The sequence below is a fragment of the Taeniopygia guttata genome, chromosome 1A (assembly GCF_048771995.1).
Source record: "Taeniopygia guttata chromosome 1A, bTaeGut7.mat, whole genome shotgun sequence".
Classification (NCBI taxonomy): Eukaryota; Metazoa; Chordata; class Aves; order Passeriformes; family Estrildidae; genus Taeniopygia; species Taeniopygia guttata.
Genome location: NC_133025.1, coordinates 46,367,884 through 46,390,514, shown reverse-complemented (window position 1 = coordinate 46,390,514; position 22,631 = coordinate 46,367,884). Strand labels below are relative to the sequence as shown.

General features: G+C 44.8%; 1 protein-coding gene across 4 annotated transcripts; it reads right to left on the bottom strand.

Annotated features, from left to right (window-relative positions):
• Nucleotides 1-387: 387 nt before the first annotated feature.
• ERP27 (endoplasmic reticulum protein 27) lies at nucleotides 388-22,312 on the bottom strand. 4 transcript variants are annotated; one of them, XM_072923291.1, is made up of 7 exons: nucleotides 21,615-21,920; nucleotides 18,889-19,026; nucleotides 15,445-15,558; nucleotides 12,366-12,491; nucleotides 11,957-12,103; nucleotides 5,482-5,679; nucleotides 388-618 (listed from the first exon to the last, which is right to left on the bottom strand). In XM_072923291.1, exons 1-7 carry the CDS (start codon nucleotides 21,798-21,800, stop codon nucleotides 403-405), a joined length of 1,125 nt encoding a protein of 374 aa, XP_072779392.1. In that variant the 5' UTR covers nucleotides 21,801-21,920; the 3' UTR covers nucleotides 388-402. The 4 variants fall into 4 exon arrangements, with proteins under 4 accessions (XP_072779392.1, XP_072779393.1, XP_041569440.2 ...); XM_041713506.2 differs by lacking the exons at nucleotides 388-618; nucleotides 11,957-12,103 and adding an exon at nucleotides 4,300-4,809 and having other exon boundaries at nucleotides 21,615-21,715; nucleotides 21,917-22,312; XM_072923293.1 differs by lacking the exon at nucleotides 388-618 and adding an exon at nucleotides 4,300-4,809 and having other exon boundaries at nucleotides 21,615-21,909.
• Nucleotides 22,313-22,631: the final 319 nt, after the last annotated feature.

Here is a 22,631-nt window from a genome sequence, read left to right as displayed (position 1 = left end):
GGCACAGCCCTGTTTGCAGCTGTGATGCAGGGGGCAGCTCTGCATAGCTGCCATAGGTGGAGGCCTGGTGCAGACAGGGATGCAGTTATCCGTGGGCCTTTCCTCTAACCTGGACAAAATCACTGCTTTACAGATCATGCAACTAGCCTGCCTGCCTGTCTGAATTTGCAGATACTTTAGCAGAGAAGGGAGAAATTCAAATGAGAGAACAAGTATACTCTTATTCAATGTGCATCTTGTGGTTTTGCATGTTTTTCCACTGAAAATATTCCTCTGAAGTTTCCTTAGTGACTAAGCCAAAATGGATCAAAGAGGTATTTGATTCACAGCCTTAGAAAAAACACTTCTGTGTTCTTTCTCCGCCATTATCAGCTCTCTGTGGTATCCAGCCAGCACCTTCCCTCACTGATCCTTACCTGTTTCTGGCCACATCACTCCTTGGGCAAGTCCTCTCCTCTCAAAACAGCCTTTAGCTCTTCCTTGCCATCCTTTTTCATGCTCCTGCAAACCACTGTCCCAGTTGTATCCTTCAGACAATATTTCCTCCTCCTGTGTCAACTGTCCCCACATCTTTGCCATCCCGTGGGCTGCCATATGTGGTACTGAGAGGAAGCCATCCTGTGTGGAGGTGATTAAGAGTGACTAAGTTCTGTGATCTGTCCACCAGCAAGAAAGAGTGTGTTTCTAATATTGCTGCCCAGATTTATTGGTTTAGCCTCCTTCCAGATGGACTCCCTTTGGTCCCTCAGCACAAGAGAGACATGGAGTTCCTGGAGCGAGTCCAGCGGAAGACAACAAAGATGATGAAGGGACTGGAGCATTTCTCTTATGAGGAAAGGCCGAGGCAGCAGGGGCTGTTCAGACTTGAGAAGAGATGACTGAAAGAGGACCTCATCAATGTTTGTAATCTGAAAGGGGTGTATCAAGAGGATAGATTCAGGCTCTTCTTGGTGGTGCCAAGCAACAGGACAAGAGGCAATGGGCAGAAAATCACGCACAGGAAGTTTCATCTGAATATAAGGAAGAACTTTCTTTATGGTGTGGGTGACTGAGCACTGGAGCAGGTTGCCCAGAGGCTCTGTGGAGTCTCCCTCACTGGAGATATTAAAGAACCATCCTGTGGGTTTCAGATTCAGTCAAAGAAAGAAACTCAGAGTTTCTAGCCAGGCAAAAAGCCTGGGAAAGAGCTGGAGAAGAATGTAAATAATTCTTTATCTCTCTTGTTTTTTACATTGTTTATAGTTAAGTTCTATCACTGTGTGTCAAGCACTTTGCACCAATGGTGTGGATTGCTTTTACTTCAGAACCAATGGATTTGGTCCTCACGAAGCTCTGTATAAAAGAGCGATGCATTTGAATAAACCAGAGTTTTACTCTCAAAACCTTCTGAGTCAAGTCTATTCATTCCCGTCCTGCCTCGACAGCGACACCATCCAGACACAATCCCGTGCCATGTGCTCTGGGATGACCACGCTAGAGGAGGGAGCTTGGAGCAGATGACCCACTGTGATCCCTTCTACCAGACCCATTCTGTGATTCTGTGAACAGAGGTGTCAGACAGCCATGCCCTTCATCCATTTATGATAAGAAGGACAATTGTTCGTACCATATGTTGTTCTAAATCATCACTGTTTCCTCCCTGTCCTGGGAACTCAGGCTCAGCTCAGTGCTGGACTTCTGTGCACGGGATGGGATCTGACTTAGGTGCCATAAAGTTCACCCTGTGACAGCTATTCTGGGAAATATCTGAGAGATTTTAAAAAAAAAAAAATTATTCAAAGCTGGCAGGATCCCTAGAAGAAAGGAAGAAGTTCAGTCCTGCCTTGCTGTGCTGGTGGTTGACCTCTGGGCTGCATGGCCTGGGAGATGTCTCTTCCCTTGGTGCTGGCAGTCACAGGCCTCTCAGCACCTCCCAGCCACTGCCAAGGGCAGGAGCAAGGCTGACAAGGCAGACACACATGCAGTGTCTGCTCCTCTTCTTCAGATTAGGGACAAAGGTTCTTCAGTCCTTCTGCAGTCAGATTCTCTGCAGCTCAGCAGTCCCCCACAGCCAGATCCATAACTCTGTGTGCAGTGGGACTGAAGTGACAAAGCTGAGGCACAGATTTTCATATACAAAGTCTTGGTTCAACCTGCAGCAGATGGGGGTTAGTTCACCTCTAAGCAACACTTCATTGTTTAATGTCACACACAATAAAATACAATAAAAAAATGATAGTCCCCTTGCTGAACTTCCAAGTCTGTAACATTCTGCTTCTGGAGATGTTCAAATCCTTTCTCACCAAAGATGGATATGAAATTGCATCTTGCACAACACTACTGAATTCCCTGTTCCCCGGGGTAAAGACAGCAGCTCTGACACACCTCTGCAGCCTCGCTTTCCTGTTAGGCAAATTGAGCTTCCATCTTAGATACTTTGTATGTCCTTTGAGTTTAGATGCTGCTGCAGAGCAGGGGCTCTCATACCACAGTATGTCTGCAATGCTGAGGTGAAAAGGAACCCCTTCATCCTGCCCTCTGTCAATTTACATCTAGCATTTCCTCCATTTGCAAACCAAACCAGCCTCCCCAGACAGCTCAAAACATCTGGGCCACATACATCACAAATTCAGGTCAGAGATGATAACAGGGCACAAGACCCAAGAATAAAACAAACTAGAGATTGACCTATGCACATGATTCTGCCTCTGGTTACTACCTCAAATGCCCTATTGCAGTGGCTAACCCACCAAAACTGCACTGCAGAAGCCTTTGAGCACAGGGATTAAGGCAGACCCCCTGATTCTACTGCCACCACATCTGTGCACAGGGCATCCTGTGTGCAGCACCCCAGGGCTATCTGTGCTGTGTAAGTCCTGAAAAGTACTCCAGAACAGCTGGAGGAGGAGGAGGATTTTCCTGTGCCTTGCTTGAGGTTCACAAGTTTGTTGGTTAGATGCAGAGCTCTGTAAGGAGCAGAGGGAATTAAACTCCCCTGTGTTCATCAGCTCCTGAAAAGTTATCCCTATAATTAGCTATGTACACAGTGAGCACAGTCACTGGGGACACTGCTTTTCCTCTCAGGCTTGTTTTCAGAACCAGGACTTCATTCATGTCCTATTTTGTTTCCCTGCAGCACTAAGAAAGAGTCACGTCGCTGTGCCTAATTTCTGCAGCTGGCCAAGACACAGACTTCAGGTACTCGTGCAGCAGGTCAGGGCCCCCACACTCTTTGATCTGGATGACAGAGAGACAGACAGATCAGTGCATGGCACTGGAAACACCTACAGTGCTAAGACTCCTCACATATGTCTCCTCAGTAGGCCTTCCCTCTCTACCGTACTGCAGACAAAGGAATAAACCCTTCATAGGGAGGAGCAAGATATTGCTGTAAAAAGGAGCAGTTTTCCAACTGAGGTAAAGTGAGCAGGGCTCTTGGCAGGAGATACAGCCCTGCACATTCTAGGACTGGCATAAAACCAGGAGTTCAAAACCATCACACATCACTGACACGAGGATTCTGGAAGGCAGGTGTGAGTTTGCACTGCCTGGGTTCTGGGCCAGTGGGAGGTGAGCCATCTCTTATCCTCAAAGCTGTAGTGTGACAGCATCCAGGATGGGGCCCTCTGGCTCCCCAGTGTTTCAGAGGGGCTGATCCCTGTGCTCACAACTTCACACAGATCAACACCAAAATTGCTTTATTCACAAGTCATTCCAGTCCAGTGCTACAATCTCTGCCCATACCCAGGGCAAAGCAGCAAGGTATTCTGACACCTTATACCCTTCCCCTCTCTCTGGGGCACAGCCTTCAGCTCTTAGCATCTATACTGTACTTCTGTAGTCTTTTTTTCAATGCACAAAAGCCACAAGGACATCCAGCATAATTCAGAAATATATTTTTATATTTTACCCCTGTATACACACTCATTCAAAATGTTATCTGGTGCAGACAGTTCTCTTCCCTGGCCATAAAGATGGTGAGAGCATGCCTTGCTCTGATCCACAACAGCCTCTCCTGGGTAAGGTTATTGACTGCGACATCTTAGGCTCATTCATTTTTGCTGCACCATCTCAGACCTGCTTACCTAGTGCTGTTCTGATATCTGATATCTTCACAGATATCTCCTATCCTGGTGGAAATATCTATTGATGATGGGTCCATTTCCATAAGGAATGATTCTTAGCAATGAACCTGACTGGTTAGGTATTGCATTGGTTAAACTCAGAGAAAGGAAGTTTTTTGAGCTAATTCACTCATAAATAAAGACTTTGTCCGTAAGTGAAAGACAAGGGGAGTGGGAAATAACATTTGCATAAAAATTCAGGCCATTAACTTACTGCTTTATTTAGTAAAATAAATGGAAAATTTCACATGATATCAAGCAACAAATTTGTTTGTAGTATCAGGCAAGGCTGACAGTGGATCCCAGCATGGCACCAAAACCCAAAAGAATGAGGGACACAGATCCCTGGAACTACTAGCTTTACTTCTGATATTGCCATTTCACTGTGCCACCATTTGTTCCAACAATGGCACAGAAAGACATATTGTAGGACAATACCAGAGATCCTGAAGTACTGAAAAAAGAGCTCTTGAGCCAACAAATGAGAAGAGATAGGAGTGAATAGATTCCTGGAGAGGACATACAGCATGTATGTACATAGAATGGTAATGGGAATCCATGACTGATTTGGCTCAGGAATTGCTGAGCTGTAGGGCAGAGTGAACTCTTCATACACCAGAAACAGACTCTGGCTGCACTCATCTTTTTGGCTGAGAAAGAATCAGAGTTCTTCATTGAGGGGCTTCTCCTCTGATTTGTCTTCTTTCTAAAACACATTAGAGGCATGAAATCAGTTTTGACATTACTTGGTTTCTCAGCATAGGGATAAAGAAAACAAAATAACTCAAAAGCCTCCTTCTGCTATCTATGCCACTGCCCTATCTCATTCCTGTCACACAACACAAAGACCCTGTGCTACAGGAGGATGCATTTTGACAGAGAGAGAACTAATAACACTGTATAAACATGAAGATTTAATTGTTTCTCTCTCAGCAGAGACCACTGGTGGAGTCCTAAGGCCCTATCTGTACACTCTGTTCTGTAGTCTTCCTGATAGATGTAATTCCTATCCATGCCACTGGTCTCTCTGACCTGCTCTCATATGCTGCCATCCACCACCTCCCTTCTCAGCATCCAAAAGCACCCTTCAATTTGTCTCCCTAACTGCTGTTCCCAAAAGATAGATGCTTCACTGAGACCTTCATACAACTGCAGAGATCAGTGAATTCTCCTTGCTGTAGACTAGAAGGCAGAAGTCAATGAAGAAAGAGGCTCTGCAAAGGCTTCCACCTCTGCTCTGCCCTAAATCTAATGTTTCTCTGATATTCAGGTGGAAACGTACATGAAAGAGAAAGGAACAGGGATAGGAAGGAGTTCAAGGAACTGAAGTGATCTTCTTCAAGAGCCTGGTAAACAACAACATCAGGACCCTCTTTACCTTTGGCATTCTTTGTAGGAAACGATTACAGAAGTCCTGTACACGCTCAGTGGAGATGTCACCCACAGTCAACACTTCGTGCTCATCATCTGGTGTGTGGAATATAGCCAGAGCTGGCAGCTGGGACTTCTTCAGTTGGAAGTATGACAATACTCGTTCATTGCTCTTCAAATTGCTGTCTAGCAGGATAAAGAGAATCTGTGATGGAAATTGGAAAGAAAACATGAGAAAAAAAGAAGCTGAAACAGAGAACAGATCCCCAAACAGTGATCATACGAAGGTAACAGTGATATTTTTATAAAGAGTTTGAGAAAACCATCCATACTCTGTTAGGACAACCCTTTCCTTGGCAACTATCTAGCAGCTCCATGCAGTACATTTGTCTGTTATTTTATCAAGTCCAGACTTACACTACCAAACAAAACGTCTTCTTTCACCTTCTTTAAAAATATATCTACAGAATGACAGGAAGGCAGTCTCCATTTCTATTCTCTTAATAGTTAGGGAAACAAGATGTCTTTTATCTTGACAGCAAATGTCAAAGAAGCTGAATCCTTTACTTGCATGTTATTTGGATAAGATGCTCACATCCTTGAGTAAAAAGGGGGTTTGGTGTGGGAAGAATCAAATTCAATTGCAAAAATGTGAGAATGAAGCACAGGGCATCAGAAACTTTCAAGGATAAGAACATGAGAGTACCAAAACCAAAGAACATATTGAAGTGAGCAGAAGTGAGGGTGCAAGGATTTGGGAAACAGAAGTTGTTGGCAAGACACCAATGTCCATACAACCCAGCTCAGTGAAGCGTTCAGACCTGAGGAGAGAAGCTCAATATGTATAAGCCAGGATGAGAATGACCTTCAGTGATTATTATAAAATTTTAAAAAGAAAATAAATATAGCAGTTAAACAATTTAATCTGAAACCTGATTAAATAGAATCCCTCAGTAGATGAGATCCAAGTCAATGAAAAAAACACCCAGCTAGCATGTGTAATTTTATCTTCTTTTTACCCTGTGTGATCTAGTGGGCCTAGGATATTCAGTGTACCTATGGACAAGGCTATGGCTTCACTCACACAAGAAAAGAAGAATTAAAAAAAAAAAAAAGCAATGTAATGTGAAGATTATGTGCCCAATTCCCAGGCTGTGACTCATGTTTTTCTTTCTTTTCCATGAAGAACACTGAAGTTAGTGCCAAACTTGTTTTCTTCTCTAAAAATAAACTTCATAAATACTAAATTCTTTACTTATTGAATTTATGTTCTATAAAAAACAAAACTTTCCTAGGCAACAGCCTATTGGGAAGGAGGGATAGTTAGGCTGCTGTAAGGTTTAACTTCAGTTTTACAGTGAAATACAGAAACAGGAACAGCACTTTCACTGGATATGTGATATTCACCATTTGTAATTTTTCTTCCAAAAGTCAACTGTACCCCAAGAGCAAAAGCTAGTGAGCAGACAGGTGGTGGGGTACTTCTCCCAGAGCACTTAATTCACCTTTTTGCAGGATAAAACACCAAGCCAGAAAAGGGTCACATATTTAAGGTTCACAGGTCTAGGGGCATGATCTGAGAGGCTTTCAAATGGAACAGCAGTATGCAATGTTTTAGGGCTCTCTTTTCAACTAGAAAGGTGGAGACAGAGGCCAGTGTTGGAGGGAAGCACTTTCAGAGTGTCAGTACTGTAAATGGTAGTGTGTCTTCATGGTGCATTCAACACTTTTGGGTTTCTCTATAAGAGGTTGACTAGACAACAATATTTTTTAATCAAATGTTAAAAAATAAGTAATTAAAACTAGTACTGTTGCATCACTTCCTATACAAAATCTCCACCAACTTTAAAACAGATAAATAGAATTTTAAATTAGTAATATGAATAAATATTAGTCAATATTCTTCACCTCATCAAGCCTCCAGACTTTGCAAAACACCCAAAACTAAAAAGCTGTACATATTTTATCCATGAATACCAAGAATAGAGTAAGAATAAAAGAGTAAAAAGGTTGAGGTTTAGAACTCCGAATGCCTTCTTCCTCACAGGAACAAACAGAACCACACAATCTGGCACCTCAGCTAGAAAGGCTGAGATATCATTGTCATTCAGAGTTACTGACTTGGATCTCTCTAATGACTCCCATGTGGCTCACAGAGCTGCAGTGTGCCAAAGTACAGCAAAGTTTCCTTCTCTGCCTGTATTCAAAAAGTACAGGAAAGAGACGAATTGCATTTGGCAATTTGGAACCTAAATCCTTGGTAAACCTCTACTGTAGCTCAGAAGAAGACATCTTTATGCCTATGAGAATGGTGCATTCCTGGGAGGTCTGTGACATGGGATGTGTCCTCCTTCAGCAGAAGGGCCCACCATGCTCCCAATGCTGGTTGTGCTCCAGGAGTCCTGTGCTCTGTGTGATACCACACAGGGCCTGTGTGATACCAAAGTCATGCCTGTGAGGCAGAAGGTAAGATGTGTTGGCCAAGAGGCCCCAAGCGTTGGAAGCCTGATCTCCACAGCAGCTGAAAACCAAGAAGGTTTCTCAGTTGTCATATTTCCATGACAGATGCCATCTTCTGGAATTAGAGGATTTCATGAGGAATTTATTTTGTTCTGAGATTCCCCGTAAGCTCCAGTCATAAAGACTGAACTCAGTAACCATGGAAAATTAGATTGACCATGAGGCAGAATTCACATTGCCTAACCTCTGCCATCCGGATCCTAGTCTTGTCTCAGCCAGTCATCTACATAACCTCTACAATAAACAGTGATAGGCACTTTATTCCACTTATTTTAGAAGGGAAGGAAGCATATGCCTGGCCTTCTCTTTTAGTGCTGAAAAGAGCCCAAAACCTTTACTTAGATGACTTACCAAAGCTACAATTCACCAAAAACAAATCCCACTTACAATGGCAACTCCAATACCACTTCTAGAGATCAGTCAGTTCCATTCCAAACAGAAAGTTCACTTCCCATTCCATACCATCCTGTACAATAGCTGGTTGGGTGTTTTAAATTCTGAGATTATTTCCATGAATTTTTTTAATTTTGTAGCAATCTTCTTGCCTGTGTTCAGACATCTGCTGCTTCAGACAGTGAAGGGTATCCTGAATGAATGAGAAACCCCTGACATAAAATGTCCCGTTCACACATGATAATTTCTGTGCACTGTCACTTGCAATAAACCACCTTTCATAAATTTTGTACGCTGGTGCTGTCTTGGTGTCTTGACAACTTGATCCCTAGCCCAGTACTTTAAGGACATCAAGTTTGTGGTAGATACTAAGATATGGAATGCTATTATTGCCCAGGGAATTAAAGTTAATTGAAAATAGCACTGCAATGTTAGAAACTAATTTGCCATTGCTTAGTTTTTCCTCCAACAAAGACAAACAGAAAGGATGGTCAAGCCTTATATCCAGTGTTTGACTTTGAACTTCAGAGAGCTGCAGTTCACTGTTTTGTGTAAGCAAAAAGATCAAATTCTGACGTCTGAGTAATTTCTTACATCATAGTTCATCAAAGCAAAAAAAAAACATCAGTCATTAACTTTTAAAAAAAGACAGCTATAAAGATATCTATTAAGTGAGATAAAAAGCCCATATTTACAGGCTTCTGTGTTTATGGCTAAAAGAGGCATCTCTAAATATTATCTCTGAGTTCTGGAGCTATCAGTGTCTGACAAGAAGAATAAAAATTGTACAAACGACTGTCTGTAAGAGAAAGGGCATAATCTTTTCATTTCTGTGGAAGAACTCCTGAAGGACACCAGGAGTTTCTCAAAATGCATTTCTAAATGGACCTACATCTAAATTAAAAGGGAGTTTACAAACATCACTACCCAAATAATTTTGACATTGGAAACCAATTATATCAGCTGCAACAAAAGCTGCTTTTGTTATTCTTAACATCACCTTGTTGAGACTTCTGCAAACACCCATAAGTTACACCAGCTGTAATTATCATGTTATACTCTGATACTGTGGAAAGAAAACTGAATATAAGTATTCTAGTTTGGCTCAGCAATGCAAACCCAGACATCTCCTTTCCAGTACATTTTCTTTCCTTGCCTGGATTTTTGGCAGTACTTTCTCAAATAAGCACATATTTGATTGAAGATCTAAGAAGGCTGGTGGATTTACTCCTGCAGCTGCAGTGCTTGAACTCTGTTCACTGTTGTCCACCCACAATAGTTTCTCAAAGTGCTAGAAAATTACCATATTTCTTCTTATTGTTGTCAACTTCTGCTGGTTTAGTATCATCTACCATTTGCATTTTCCTCTCCAACATTTTACAATGGTTAGGTTCCACAATAAAATCTAGAAAAATCTAGACTGCCTCCAGGCACTCAGTCTTCCTCCAGGTGCAGTTCAGACTGTTTTCAAATGAAAGTCCTCACCATCCTGCCCCATGGATCCTCCAGTTGAAAATTTCAGCTGCCCATCAGGCAGAAGTGAAAATATAGTAAAACAGAGGTGAAAGGACCATAATACAGAAACTGGGAAGTGAATCACTTCCTCATGGTCCATTTAACAGTTGGACTCAAACATCTTAGAGGTGTTTTCCAATCTAACTTATTTCACAATTCTATGTTTTTCTTCACTCTTTGGGGTTAGTCACTCAGCAGCAGCAGCAGTTCCTCTTCATCCCTCTGTCCAAGCAACAAGTTTCTCTTTTCCCTCCCACTGGTGATGACAATGACAAGGACTGAAGGATTGCTCTTCCATCAGCATGCAACAGAGATGTGTGACAGGATCAATGCCCCTTCTCCTGCTTGGGATCCTTTTCAAGGCTCTGTTTGTGTTCTGCACTGGCTTGTAGAAATACTGCAACACACACCAAGTATCCCCACTCTGTTCTGGCACTCTGCAGTCACTGTAGAGCCATGCTGGATGCACTGGTACGTGTTCACAGGGAGTCTGAACATCTCTCCACTGCACAGCAATGATTCCTTGCTCAAACCACTGGTAGCACTGACCTGTTTTACCACTGTCCAACAGGACAGGAATTATTCAGTGGCAATCCTGAACAAAATTCAAGTCAAGAATCTTTCATCTATTTTTACAAAATCTGCATTTTTTCTCAGACTATCTGCAAGCCACTGAAAGGTAAAATCTAATCAATACTTATTTTGAAGCAAACCTCAATTAACTTGGTAGTTCCAGCAATACATAACTTCACAAAGGAAAATTAGCTAGCAGAGATCTTCGTGGCATTGTGCAGTGGCTGCCACTGATACCCAAACTAATTCAGGTCTTTCTATATGACAGAGCAATGGGGACAAACCTAAGTGGGCATGTCACTCTGCTTACTCCTTACTATCCAGACCTAAAATTCAAGCAGAGGGATTCCTGCTGCTTTCTAGGAGGGCAGCCCAAAACACAGTTTACTCCTCAGAGTGCCACTCCATCAGGAAAAATAACTTATTAGACTCTAGGTCACTTCATCTCTGTGTCCTCAAGTACCACAGCAGTAAAGTGTAAATAATTAGTCAAATCCCCACATCTTTAATGTTTATATTTTACTCTGGCAAACTTGTTGACTGATTTGGTTGGAAACTTGCCTACACAAATAAAAAAAAAAAAAACTAGATTTGGCTTGCTGAGAATTCATAAATTGTCTGAACTTCAGTACAACATTTTATCCAATGTTTTGTGAAGTATTTCTAGGAAAATTATAGCTATTTATTCAGATCTAGGCAAGTCACATGAAAACTAGATGCAGCTGCATCAGCAAATGCTAGTGATACTAAACAGCATTGTGTTGGAAGAAATAGCTGCTAGGTGGAGATGGAGAACAGTGGTAATGGTGTCACTTTAACACACATCTCACAATAGATAAATGGAATTTTACAGATAAACGAGTTTGCTTTTGATTTTGATGCATAGTTTCTGCCTAGTCTCTTGCCAATGGTGAGGAAAGATGTAAAGGTTCCTGTAAAGTAGTCCTGCCATAAGCAAGTCTCAAGACTTCTGAGATTGCATGGTTCTGAGGTGGTCCCTGAATTCGAAGGTGAGGGTATACTTGATTTATAATCTGTTCCTTCGGTACCAAAACCAGATGTATACAGATATTCTAGTTATCAGATCCCAAATCTTTCCAGCTCCACACTTCTCATAGAGGATGACCTCTTTATGCCTCTCAGCTCATCCTTCCCCACTTCTGTGATATTCTGCCCCCTCCCATCTACTCTTCTCCCTTGCCACAAATGCTTTCCTGTTGCTCCCAGTCCTCCTTTGCTTCCAAGTTCATTCCTCTGTTGCTTGGACACAAATTCCACTGTAATCCAGCTGCTGGCAGAGAAGCAGACATCAGATGATTTAATGTTTGGGGAGCTCTATTCCCAGAGGGATGAGATTCAGGCAAAATGTCTCTGAAACACCTCATCTATCTTATCACCTTAGTGTAGGAAATCTAAGCAATCAGTTTGCAGTGCCTTTAAAATAACCATTTCCAGAAGTGTAAGGGTTAAGAAGCACTGACATTATTTGCTCTGTGGTCACTTATATAAGGCTCCTTGGCGTCCTGCAGGCTGTAGATACAAATCCACCTCTCACACCAGTGGAACGCAACTGTGGCCAGACTGAAGAGCAGCAGCTGTGTGTCCTCTCCCGGTACAGGGGAACAAAACTGGATTAAAAGCAACAAAGTACACGATGTTTCACCAGGAGAGCAGAGAGCACTATACAGAGGGTATTTCCCCGTGAAGTGGCAAACTGGCAAAAGGTGAACAGAACCAACCCATCCATTTAATTATCCAAATAATCCTCTTTTCCTGCTACTTGACCTTTGCTCTCATAATTCACAGAGGAGATTATGCCTTCCCCATTCATGGCAGAAACCACTGGGTTTTTTCCTCCCTAACAGCCCCTTTTTCTTTGTTTGGACTTACCTTCCCCTTGTAGAGCTCCGCCGCTGCCCGAAACTTGCGCATTCGCTCAGGGTGCTTTGGAGACATCTTGTCTGTGATCAGGAGGAGGTTAAACTGGAGGGAGCTCTGCATCACACCTATTGCTGTCTGCCCAGCACAGAGAGAGAAACACGGGCAAGGAGGTTGAGAGTGCTCAGTTGGCATTAGATGCAGTGTCAGTGGGACATAAGTACACATGGCTCAGCTGTGGTTTCTTTGCAAATCAGCATCACAAGCAGGACAGATTTCTTTAAAGTAGGGGGGATCCAATCTGGGTTCTTTGCAAAAACTCTTAAACTCCTGGCTTTGCTTATTTCCCAGACAAGAGTCTGAAGACCACAAAGGTCCATCTCTGGTCTTAAGATAGTTAATGACTAGGCAAGAGGAATAGGAGTGGAGCAGAATACAGGATGCTGAAGACTAAAGGAAAGATGTGAAGAGCAAGGCCAGCAAACACTGAATATAAGGGTGTCCTAAATCGCTGAGGTCCACCACCCATGTGAAATATGAGCAAGAAAGTGGGAAGGATTTGTAGTGTCAAGGTTGGTGTTTGTCCTTGTTTTCTTTATTTAGTGTTATACTGTATGCAGGATGGGGATGAGTCCACAGTTTCAGCAACCTGGTGGCCTGGACACTCCTGAGTGCTGAGGGTTAAAATTGTCTCTGCTGTCCCACAGCGAGAGAGGACCCTGGGCAAGGGCCAGGTGGGCACTACACACTGGCCCTCTGTGAGGAATCAGAGCTGGCACTGCCCAAGAAGCCACAGCACCATCTCCATGAACTCACTCACTCCTCATCTCACTTGTTCTGTCTGCTTCCTGCAGGCCTGCAGCCTCTCCCTCAAATTAAACAGTAGTGGGGCCAGACCTGCTGCCTCCCTAGTGCCACCGAAACCACAGAGGCACAGACTGTGCAGCTCCCCGCCAGTGGGAGCAGAAGTTTCCACATGCCCCAGGAGTAACCAGGAAGGGTCAGGGAGTGCATGCTGGCAAGGACCATGAATAACAACGGAGCATCTAGCTTTTGGCAGATGGAGCTCTGCTGTTAGCTTAATGTTTATCAGATATTTTGTATCCCTTCACTTTTCTGATGGTGTGCAGCTGAGGCAGGGGACAGTAGAGGGGTTGCAAGCTAAGGTGGAAAATGTTAGAGGACCTCATGGGAGAGGATGAGGCTGAAGGTGGGGGCGAAGCCAGCCAGCACCAAGCCCCTTGACAAGGCTGGGGTGAGAGGGACAAGGCGGGAGCAGCGGTTCCTCCAGCAGCTCCGCACAAAGGTGTGCTTGTCCACAGAACCTTGTGTAAGAGCAATCAGCAGGGCTGGATCACATCTGACTCTCCTGAAAAGCCCACAGGGTAAACATTGCCTAAAAGTTCCTAAAGTATGTGGGAGAAACAGTAAGGGCCCCAGAATGGGGAGAGAAACTCTTGGCAGCACTTGGTGCGAGCCATGTGACCCCATTATCTGCTGACCTGCAGCATTTTTGGATGCAAACAGCATATGCACTGGGAATAAATATTTATGAAAAACCAAGCTACCTTAGGGAAGCTGGGAGGGCTTTGGGCCAGAGACTGCAGGAGGCACTGTTAACTGCAGCACCTCAATAGAGCTCCAGAGCGTCTGGGAAAAAAAACTGTAACAACATCTGTACTGACAATCCGGGTGGAGAGGACCAGCTGAAAAGCTGGGGAATTCTCAGTCGGGGAGACAGCCTGGGTGCCAAACAGGACACCATGCAGTGAGAACCCAAAGCATCAACAGAAATGCTTAAAGAAAGAGACATTGTCCCATGAATTGCAGAAGGACCTAATAGGGGCTCCAAGGTTTCAGAAGATCTGGGAAATTACAAAGATGAGAACATCATCCCTGCTGATGTGACTTGGGTATTTTTAAAGGGCTGTTAGGCCAGTGGAGCAGGATATAGCAGTCCCCAGAAATATTTTATGATTTCAAAATGTAATTTTCCCTTTTGAAGATGAAAAAAACAAAAACGTTTTTGTTGTTACAGAAAAAAAAACCAAAGCCTACCATATTTCACTGTGGGGAAAAAATCTTAAATTTCAAAACAAAATACTTTCCTACTGGTGGATTGCAACTGAACTGACTGAATGCATTTGGTTGTCTTAGATGATCCTTGAGTTTATCTTGAAAAGTTATAGCCCTGCAACACGTTGGGCCATTCTTCTCTGACGCAAGCTGAGCCTGGTCAGCACTGTTGTAACTATCCAGAAGGCCACAAAATATCCCATTGGCAATGATACAGTCTCAGCCTTTCAGGAACAGGAACTGTGGCTTCTTAGACCTCCTGACTCCACAGCAATGAGACCAGGGAACTGCTGAGATTTCAGAGGAACCTAAATCCTTGGTAAACCTCTACAGCAGAGAGGAGAGCTGGCACCCTGCCACTGCCAGTCAGATGGGTGAGCTGATGAAGATGGCTAACATGGAAGCATTCTAAGCCTGATTTTGTGTGGGGTTTGTTTGTTTGGGGTTTTGTTTGTTTGTTTGTTTTGGTGGTAGTAGTTGTGGAACTCATGAATTATGGAGGAACAATTTTACTTGGGAAGTTCCTAACCCACTCTTGAATATGCATTCAAATATATGGGCTTACACCAAGCCCTATGTGCTGAGAGACACAGAAATCCTGCCTTCTGAGAGCAGGTCATTTGAGCTTCCATGTTTCTCAAGGCTTGACAAAGACAGGGCATTCTGGCTGAGCTGGCTCTGCAGGCATGGTACAACGCGGCACATGTCCATGAGAGAAAGCAGCACTGCCTGCAGAGTAGTAAGAAATGGAGTTCTCTGGTCCCTCAACATCCCAAATATGATGGAAAGCCAAAGGAACTGTGATGAGCCCCTTCCTCCCACCATATTTATGCCCCAGCAAATCTACTTCCAGTCCAAGGGTGGAGCAGCAGTGAAGAGCTGTATGGCTTCCTCAATCCCATCTACACCATTGCTGTGACCCTCACATACATCTGGATATGCAAACTGGGGCCAGAGGATTCCATGAGAAGAAGGCCAAGCACAGGGGTGAGGACTGCAGGGAGTTGGTCATTACCACAGGGTTGTACTCTGTCACCAGACGGAGCTCATTTGTCCGAACAAAGCGAGTCAGGTCCTTGGCATCAACCTCTCTGTTGTTCATATCCAGATCCCGCCGGTCACTGTCTACCTGAAGACAGGCAAAGACACCTACAGTCACAGCTGTCCTCTTCTCTCAGCACCTCCTCCAGAGGCACTGATTGCACTCACTCACAAAGACACCCAACTCCTGGGACACCACCACCCTCTCCCCCCCACTACACAATCCCCACCTCTTCCCATCACCACTTCTGGAGTTATAGAACCTACAGGAACAAGCCTGCACTTTGAGGTAAGGATCTCCCAGCCTTTACCAGCCTCCCAAGGACAAGACAAACTCATGGTATAACAGAAATCTCTTAGGATTCCATACATCCCTACACTACCAGCTCTCGATGCACTGGAGACAGTGAGAATTAGCTGACAAACTATTCTAGGCATTGTGGAGAGAGGTCATTAAATAGTCTAACTCCTCACATCAATACTGGCTTTACATCCCTTTTAAACATCTTCATCTGTTTATTCTGTTTCTTCTACAAGTAATAAACATTGGCATTGCCCAGTATGAAATTCCTGGAAACATTGTGCAAGCAGGAAATCTCTCCAATAAAAAGAGGATTTTTCTTCCAGTACAGCAGGAAAGGGGAAAAAAAGGAAAAAAAGAAAAACAATTAAGCCAAGCATATTTCAGCTTTAGAGGAAAATTCATCCTGCCACACATTTCCCTACACTTCATCCCCTCAAAATGATCTGATTTTATTGAGATTTTCATGACCTAATAAACAGAAAAAAAGCAGGCAAGCACTGAATGATAGCAATGCACTAGAGTTTAAGGGCAGAGTTCCTGTGCAGTACCACCACAGGATGTGACTGAGTTAAGCCATGGGAGCAGTAGTCTCTGACATGAAGTAGGATCAAAGTCTGGAATTTGAAAGCCATTGATACACATGTTGAATGAGGTTCTTGGGGCTGAGGAGCCATCCACATGCACACCCCAGATTTTATTCTCTGCATCTGGACAACCTCTGAAAGTTCTTGTGTTAGTTTTTCCAGTGGTGTGCAGACATCTAAAGTAATTTTTGCTCTTCTGTGGTCATTGGCAAGGTGTTTGATACCAGTCACCCGCCCTGTCTGACAACACAAGCTGGTGATTTTCAGACTGTGTGGCCTGATTCCTCTCACAGGTTTTCCTCCTGCATAAGATGAAAGGGCAGCTCTGCTCAAGTAAGTAAGATCAGGACAGTCTAACACCTGGGCGGGTGAGATCAGACAGGCCTTGAGAACTAATCTAAAGCAGCCTGGAGTCTACAGAAAGTCTTCTCTTGGCTTTCATGGGCTTCTGGAAACCACTGACTTCCACTTGGGGATAATAACATCTTTAATCAGCACTCAACATTTTATGTTTTTAAGAAAATAAGGCTGGAAAATAGCCTGAATTTAATAGTTGAAGCTCTAGTCAAAATGTCTTTATTACTCCATATATTTAGGTTGTTAGCATCTGTTAACTATGTTCTTTTTAGGTTATATCAGGATTTCTTACTCGAGTAAATTTGTTTCTTTCCCCTATATACAAAGAAGTCTCACCAGCTGACACAGTCCCTCCTACTACTGTAATTATGGTTTAAACTTCTAAGCATTGTGTTTCATACACTGTAAAAGCAAAGAAAAAATTAATGTATGCCTCTGATTCACTTCTATCCTGGTGACGCATCTTTGTATCCTTCAAATGAGTATTTGATTCCAAGTTCCTGTATCCGTTCTTTTAAAATTCCTTTTTATCTCTGACCTCTTACTCCTACACATTATTCAGCACAGGATAAAATAAAAAATAATGTGTCTGATAATTTAAGAAAAACTGACAATCAGACAAGTGAATTGTCAACCATATTTTAACCTGACTAATGTATTCTTGGCTTTTTTTTTTCCATATGAAAGAAGAGTTCAGTTGCAAAAACTTGACTCCAAACAAAGAATATTCAATATAGTACAAATTCCAACAATCCAAACAATTTATTTTATCAAACTCTCTCCCAGTGCAGTCATCCTCACTATCTGCCACAGTGCAAAAACAAAGGATCTTTTCAATATTTTTGGAAGAAAACCACAATGACTAAGAACCAAAATTGAAATGGGTGTTGCTTCAAATTGCAACATCTAGCAAATAAAAGGTTAAATAAAAGGACCTGCCTAACTATTGCTCACTCTTAGATCATTCTCTTTTAATTATTTGGACATTATCAGTGGTAAACATGGTGCAGGAAATGATGAGGGGGGAAAAAGAGAACAAACTGTCCAATCTTTGTACAAGCTGGATCTAGAACTTGGCCAAGCTGCCATATTTAGTTTCCCTAGAACATGTAGTGTGTACCCATTTCTCCCCACATCAAGCACTTAGAGGTCTGGTGTCACAACACATCACTGGCTTTTAGGACATCTTGTGCTGCCTGGGGCCCTGCTCTTCTTCAGACACACCTACCTCTGCAGTTTTCAACTGCCATGCTTGTGCAAGAAGGAGCAACATGGGGAAATTGATGTAACTAGTAGAATACTTGCTCTTAGCTTTTCTTGGTACTTTTGCAGCAAATACATGGCTCTTCCCAGCATCATCTCCTTAAATTTCAGCACATATAGATACATTGAGACTACATTGAGCTACCTGCACTTAGAGCTTAGATCAAAGAGATATGATCTAGCACAGCATCCATCCCTAAGAAACTCACAAGCAAGATTTCTAATGCCTAAAGCATATTTAGGTAATGAGGCTGCAAACCACAGTGTAGGCTGGTACAGTAGCTCTAAACTGCAGAGACCTAGTCTGGATGTGACTTCTGTCATGAGGGAAAAGTTTTGTACCCCAGGAGACAGCTTTGCCTGCTTGAAGTGACACTTGCCAAGTTTTGGCATCAAGCCGGCTGTGTTGATCCATTGTGACGTGAACTCTAGACGCTTTTCATGTGTCTCAGGACCCTTTCCAAAACCACAGAAACCTCATCCAACTTAATGCCAAGCTCCAGGCAGGTAATGTAGAAACACAGGCATTGTTCTTTACAGGGCTCTGGGTGCTGAACCAGATCTGTAGAGCAAACACCTAAAGAGGAGAATCTTACCAGGTGTAATTAACGCTCCATGTCTCAGTGACAGGCACTCTGCAACTGAAAAGCAAAAGCCCTCTTTGGGGCAAGAAGAGGGATGGACTTTGTGAGGCGGTCAGGCAGCCTGACTGCTAATGACAACCTTACTTTTGGCTTGCCCTAAGGAGAGATTAGTTTTAGGCTTTTTACTGCTGTATGCGCTCGTCCAAGACCCTCTCGCACCCACATCAACGCGCTGGGGACCCGGAACCAGACCCTTATGTTGGAGGTGCAGGTTTTTCCCTGGCAGGGTGTTCCCGGGAGGCAGCTGCTCGTGCGGCCCCACGCACCGTGCGGAACAGCGCGACCGTGTTCTCCGCGGCGCCGTAGTGGGACAGCACGGCGGCGCTGCTGCTGAGGCCGAAGGGCACCTCCGGGAGCTGTCCGGCCGCCAGGCGAAACTGCTCCGCTTCGGGGCTCTGCGGGTCCTGCGGGGCAGAGGAAGGAGGTGAGGGGCAAGCGGATGAGGGGCCGAGCCCGAACGGGGCCCCGGCGGCCGCCCGGGCGCGGACACGGACACGGAACGCACACGGACACGGACACGGGCATGGGCACCGGCACCAGCACCGGCGGCACGGGCACCGGCACGGGCACGGATACCGGCACCGGCACGGGCGCGACACCTGCCGGCCGCTCGGTCCCGCCGGAGCGGCCGCCGCCGCCACCTCCTGCGCGGGCGGGCTGCTCCGGGATCCCGGAACCCGCCAGGATGGTGCTGAGCCCTTGGGCACTCATCAGAACATAGGTGTAATATGTACATACATATATGTGCGTGTATATATAAGTGCGTGTTTACAAAACATATACATATATATAAACGTCACCATTTTTATGCTAACTTTGATTCTAGAGTCAGGGGGGTACAATTTTGAACACCTTATATTATCAGTACCGTGGCTCCTTTCAAAAGGATATCTTAGGTACGTCTTGTAAAAAGTAGCTAATTCAGGTACATCAAAGGAGAGAAATGTGCAATTTCTCAGTATTTTGAGGTCCATTCTCTTTCTTGCAGAGAGCATTAATTACTACTATCCTTTGCCTGTATTAAAGCCTTCTTTGCTATTCCCATTCCTAACTTTTTAGTGATGTATTTTTGATACATCTATTTATTGGATATAAATTCTCAAGACATGGTCTCTGCTTGGAAATTGGTTTGTTTTTCTTTTTAGTTTGAACTGTCAGCTCAGCTGTTTGTGAGCCCAGAGAGAATGGAAAAAAAAATTCTTTGTTCATTCCAAAGAAAAACATCTCTCATGACCTGTTTTGGAAATGCCAGCACGTCAACATTGCTCCGGTGAGAGTGCTAAAGCCTAGGGTGGTAATAATCTCGCTGAGTTTTGGAGCATTCCTGGGAAACCTGGGGTTTAATCAGGCCGAGCATGGCTCTTTCTCCGAGACACGCGGGGTTTCTGGAGCAGTGTGCTGTGTTTCCATCACGGCATGCTGCTCCCAGTCAGGGACGCCGTACTCATTATACGGGAAGCTTGCCGAGCCACATACTGCAGTGAACTAAAAGCCTGTAGCAGAGAAATAATTTATGGCGAGCAGAGAACATGGGCTTTATTTGGATGAATATACTTTCAGGCCGAGAGCCAAGCCTTCATGGCACACATACATCTTTATCTACTGTTCAAATGCAGCCCGGTCATGCTTCAGGCACTGAATGCCTGAGATGTGCCTGGCTACTGCCTTGTGCTCCTGGCAGCTGGGGCTGCTCGGCAGCAGCCTCCTGTCTGGCTCTGAAGAATGCAGTCCTGCAGAGGGAGGTCACTGTGGCACAAGACAAAAAGTGTCCCTGCTCAGCTCAGGAGGAGGCTCTGGGTACAGCTCTGCTGCAAGCCCAGCCAGCTACCCTGGGGAAGGAGGCGTCTCAGCACTTTCATTCTGCGTGTGCAGATTGCCTGGCTGCTTTGCACAGCTTTAGCGCTGCAAGAGCAGCCCCCAAGGAGCTCCTATTGCCTGCAGGCAGCAAAATCGAGGCGGCTGGTGCTCTGTGATCAGTGCTTACAAGGCCCCTGGGGCATAGCCTTCTGCGCTCACCGACTTGTTGCTGCTCTCAGTGCACAGGCAGCACCATCGGTCCTCATTCTGTGGTGGGCTGTGAGATGCCCTTGCCCTGTACCAAGTGCACGACCCCCTCCCTAGACTGCCCTCCAGCCCCAGGCACAGGGCAGAAGGAGGAAGGTGCTTGCAGAAGGACCTGTTTTTGAAAGTCTGAAGCCTTCTCTGACATGAGGTAGTGTGTGGACAGCAGAAGACCAGAACAGAGCTCAAAGAAAACATGAAAAAAGGTGCGACTTGGGGATTTAAAAGTAATAAGGATCCTGTTAAAGATGCCTCTGTTTTACAGTGCTGCTGTAGTTCAATAAATATATTCCTTTTACTTTCTGAGGAAAAATACTCATGCCATTTGAGGGGGTAAGGGACTCAACCCTGTCACGCATTTTTGAATTCAGTGGAATTTAGATAAAAAGAGACAGAGATCTCAAGGGTATCTACTCTGGGAAAACAAAGAAGTGAAACAGAGACCATGCCTACATCCTCCCTACAAAGAGTCTGCAGCCTGAGCCCAAACCCTCTCTGACTTAAGTGGACCTGCACTATCACTTCTCCCTGAGACTTGGCTTCCTTATCCCTATCACACAGGCAGTGCCTTACTCTGTCTTTGCTGACTACAGCATGCACTGACGTTCCCATTCACCCCTCATCAACACTGTTTCTCTACCATGAACATTTCTTTGTTTCTTCCCTTGCAGCATTTCCCTCTCTTCTGCTCCAGGGCTCCTACAACCTCCTTCATCTTCATCCCTTGCTCCATCTCCTTTTCCATGCACAGACCAAATTCCCTGTGCTTTCTCTGTGTCTCATCACCTAATCCCTCCACATGCCTGTCACAGCCCCAGCACTTCTTGGGACAACTGCTGCTTTAGTTTGGTTTACACCACATCCAGCCTCATGCTCTCGTAAGAGTGGGATAGAGCTCACAACTGGCAGAGGGGAGGTGCTGTGAACAAACCTGGAAAAATCCAATGACTGCCACCTCTGCACCACTGATGAAGGCTTCGGCATCTGGGATGTTGTTTAACAGGATGGGTTTGCCTGTGGTGCTGGCTGTGCCTGCAGAGCAAAGGTCAGGGTTGGGCAGAGTGTACACAAGGAGCAGCTCAAAGAGGATTCCCCCAACACACACACACACAAGCATCCCAACCTTACAAGCTCACCAACACACCTCTCTTGCAAGTTCAACACATTTGTGCAGCATACCTTGGATAAGGAGGACTCCCAGACTTTCCCCAAGGCAGGAAAAAGCTCACTTACTGTGAGATGCAGAGTCGCTCCCTCCAGCACACCCTGCTGGGGAGCATCTGGTAAGCAGGATAACAAAGAGACACGGGAAGACAGATGTGCCCATGGTACCAGCTTGCCTTCTCCTCGCCATGCCACCCTGCTCTGGTCCTCTCCTCGGCGAGAGACACGTCAGCTACTGTGGGGACCCACAACCTTCCTGGGGTGGTGGGAAGGGAGCAGCTGGCCCAGAGCAAAGCCTTCAGCTCCTGAGATAACTGCCTGGCTGGAGAAAGCCCCTCCCTGCTGTGCAGGAATCAGCCTTGGAGAGCTGCACCAAAACCACCGTGGTGTGTCCTCACCCACAGCACTGGACTTCGCAGCTGCCCTGCACCTTTGTGACCAGACACCCCAGCTAGGTTAAGAATATCCCTCTCCAGGTGTTGGATCCCAGAGGCTGATGTTCCCTTGTGCCTGGCCAGCATGCTAGACACAAGGACATGCAACTCTTGTATTAGCTCTGGGGAACAGCTGCTACGGTAAGTGCTAAACATGAGAAGGGTATGTTATAGCTCCCCGGCTCATTCAGCTGCCATCTGGGATGAGAGGTGGGGGCTGTCCACCCCTGGAGTCTACCCCCATCACATCCCAGACTTTGGGCTTCAAAGAATTAATGAAATCCCTGAAGGAAACTGTTCTGAAATAATTTGCTTATAGAGTAAGGCTGCTGCTTTGAAGGAGGAGGGCT

Excerpts from the sequence above, each read along its gene's own strand:
- ERP27 (XM_072923291.1), bottom strand. The coding sequence starts at position 21,800 with ATGCTTGTGTGTGTGTGTGTTGGGGGAATCCTCTTTGAGCTGCTCCTT. Across the intron at positions 19,027-21,614 it reads CAGTCATTGGATTTTTCCAG|GACCCGCAGAGCCCCGAAGC; the intron begins GTTTGTTCACAG and ends TCTGCCCCGCAG. Across the intron at positions 15,559-18,888 it reads CGGTCGCGCTGTTCCGCACG|GTAGACAGTGACCGGCGGGA; the intron begins GTGCGTGGGGCC and ends GCCTGTCTTCAG.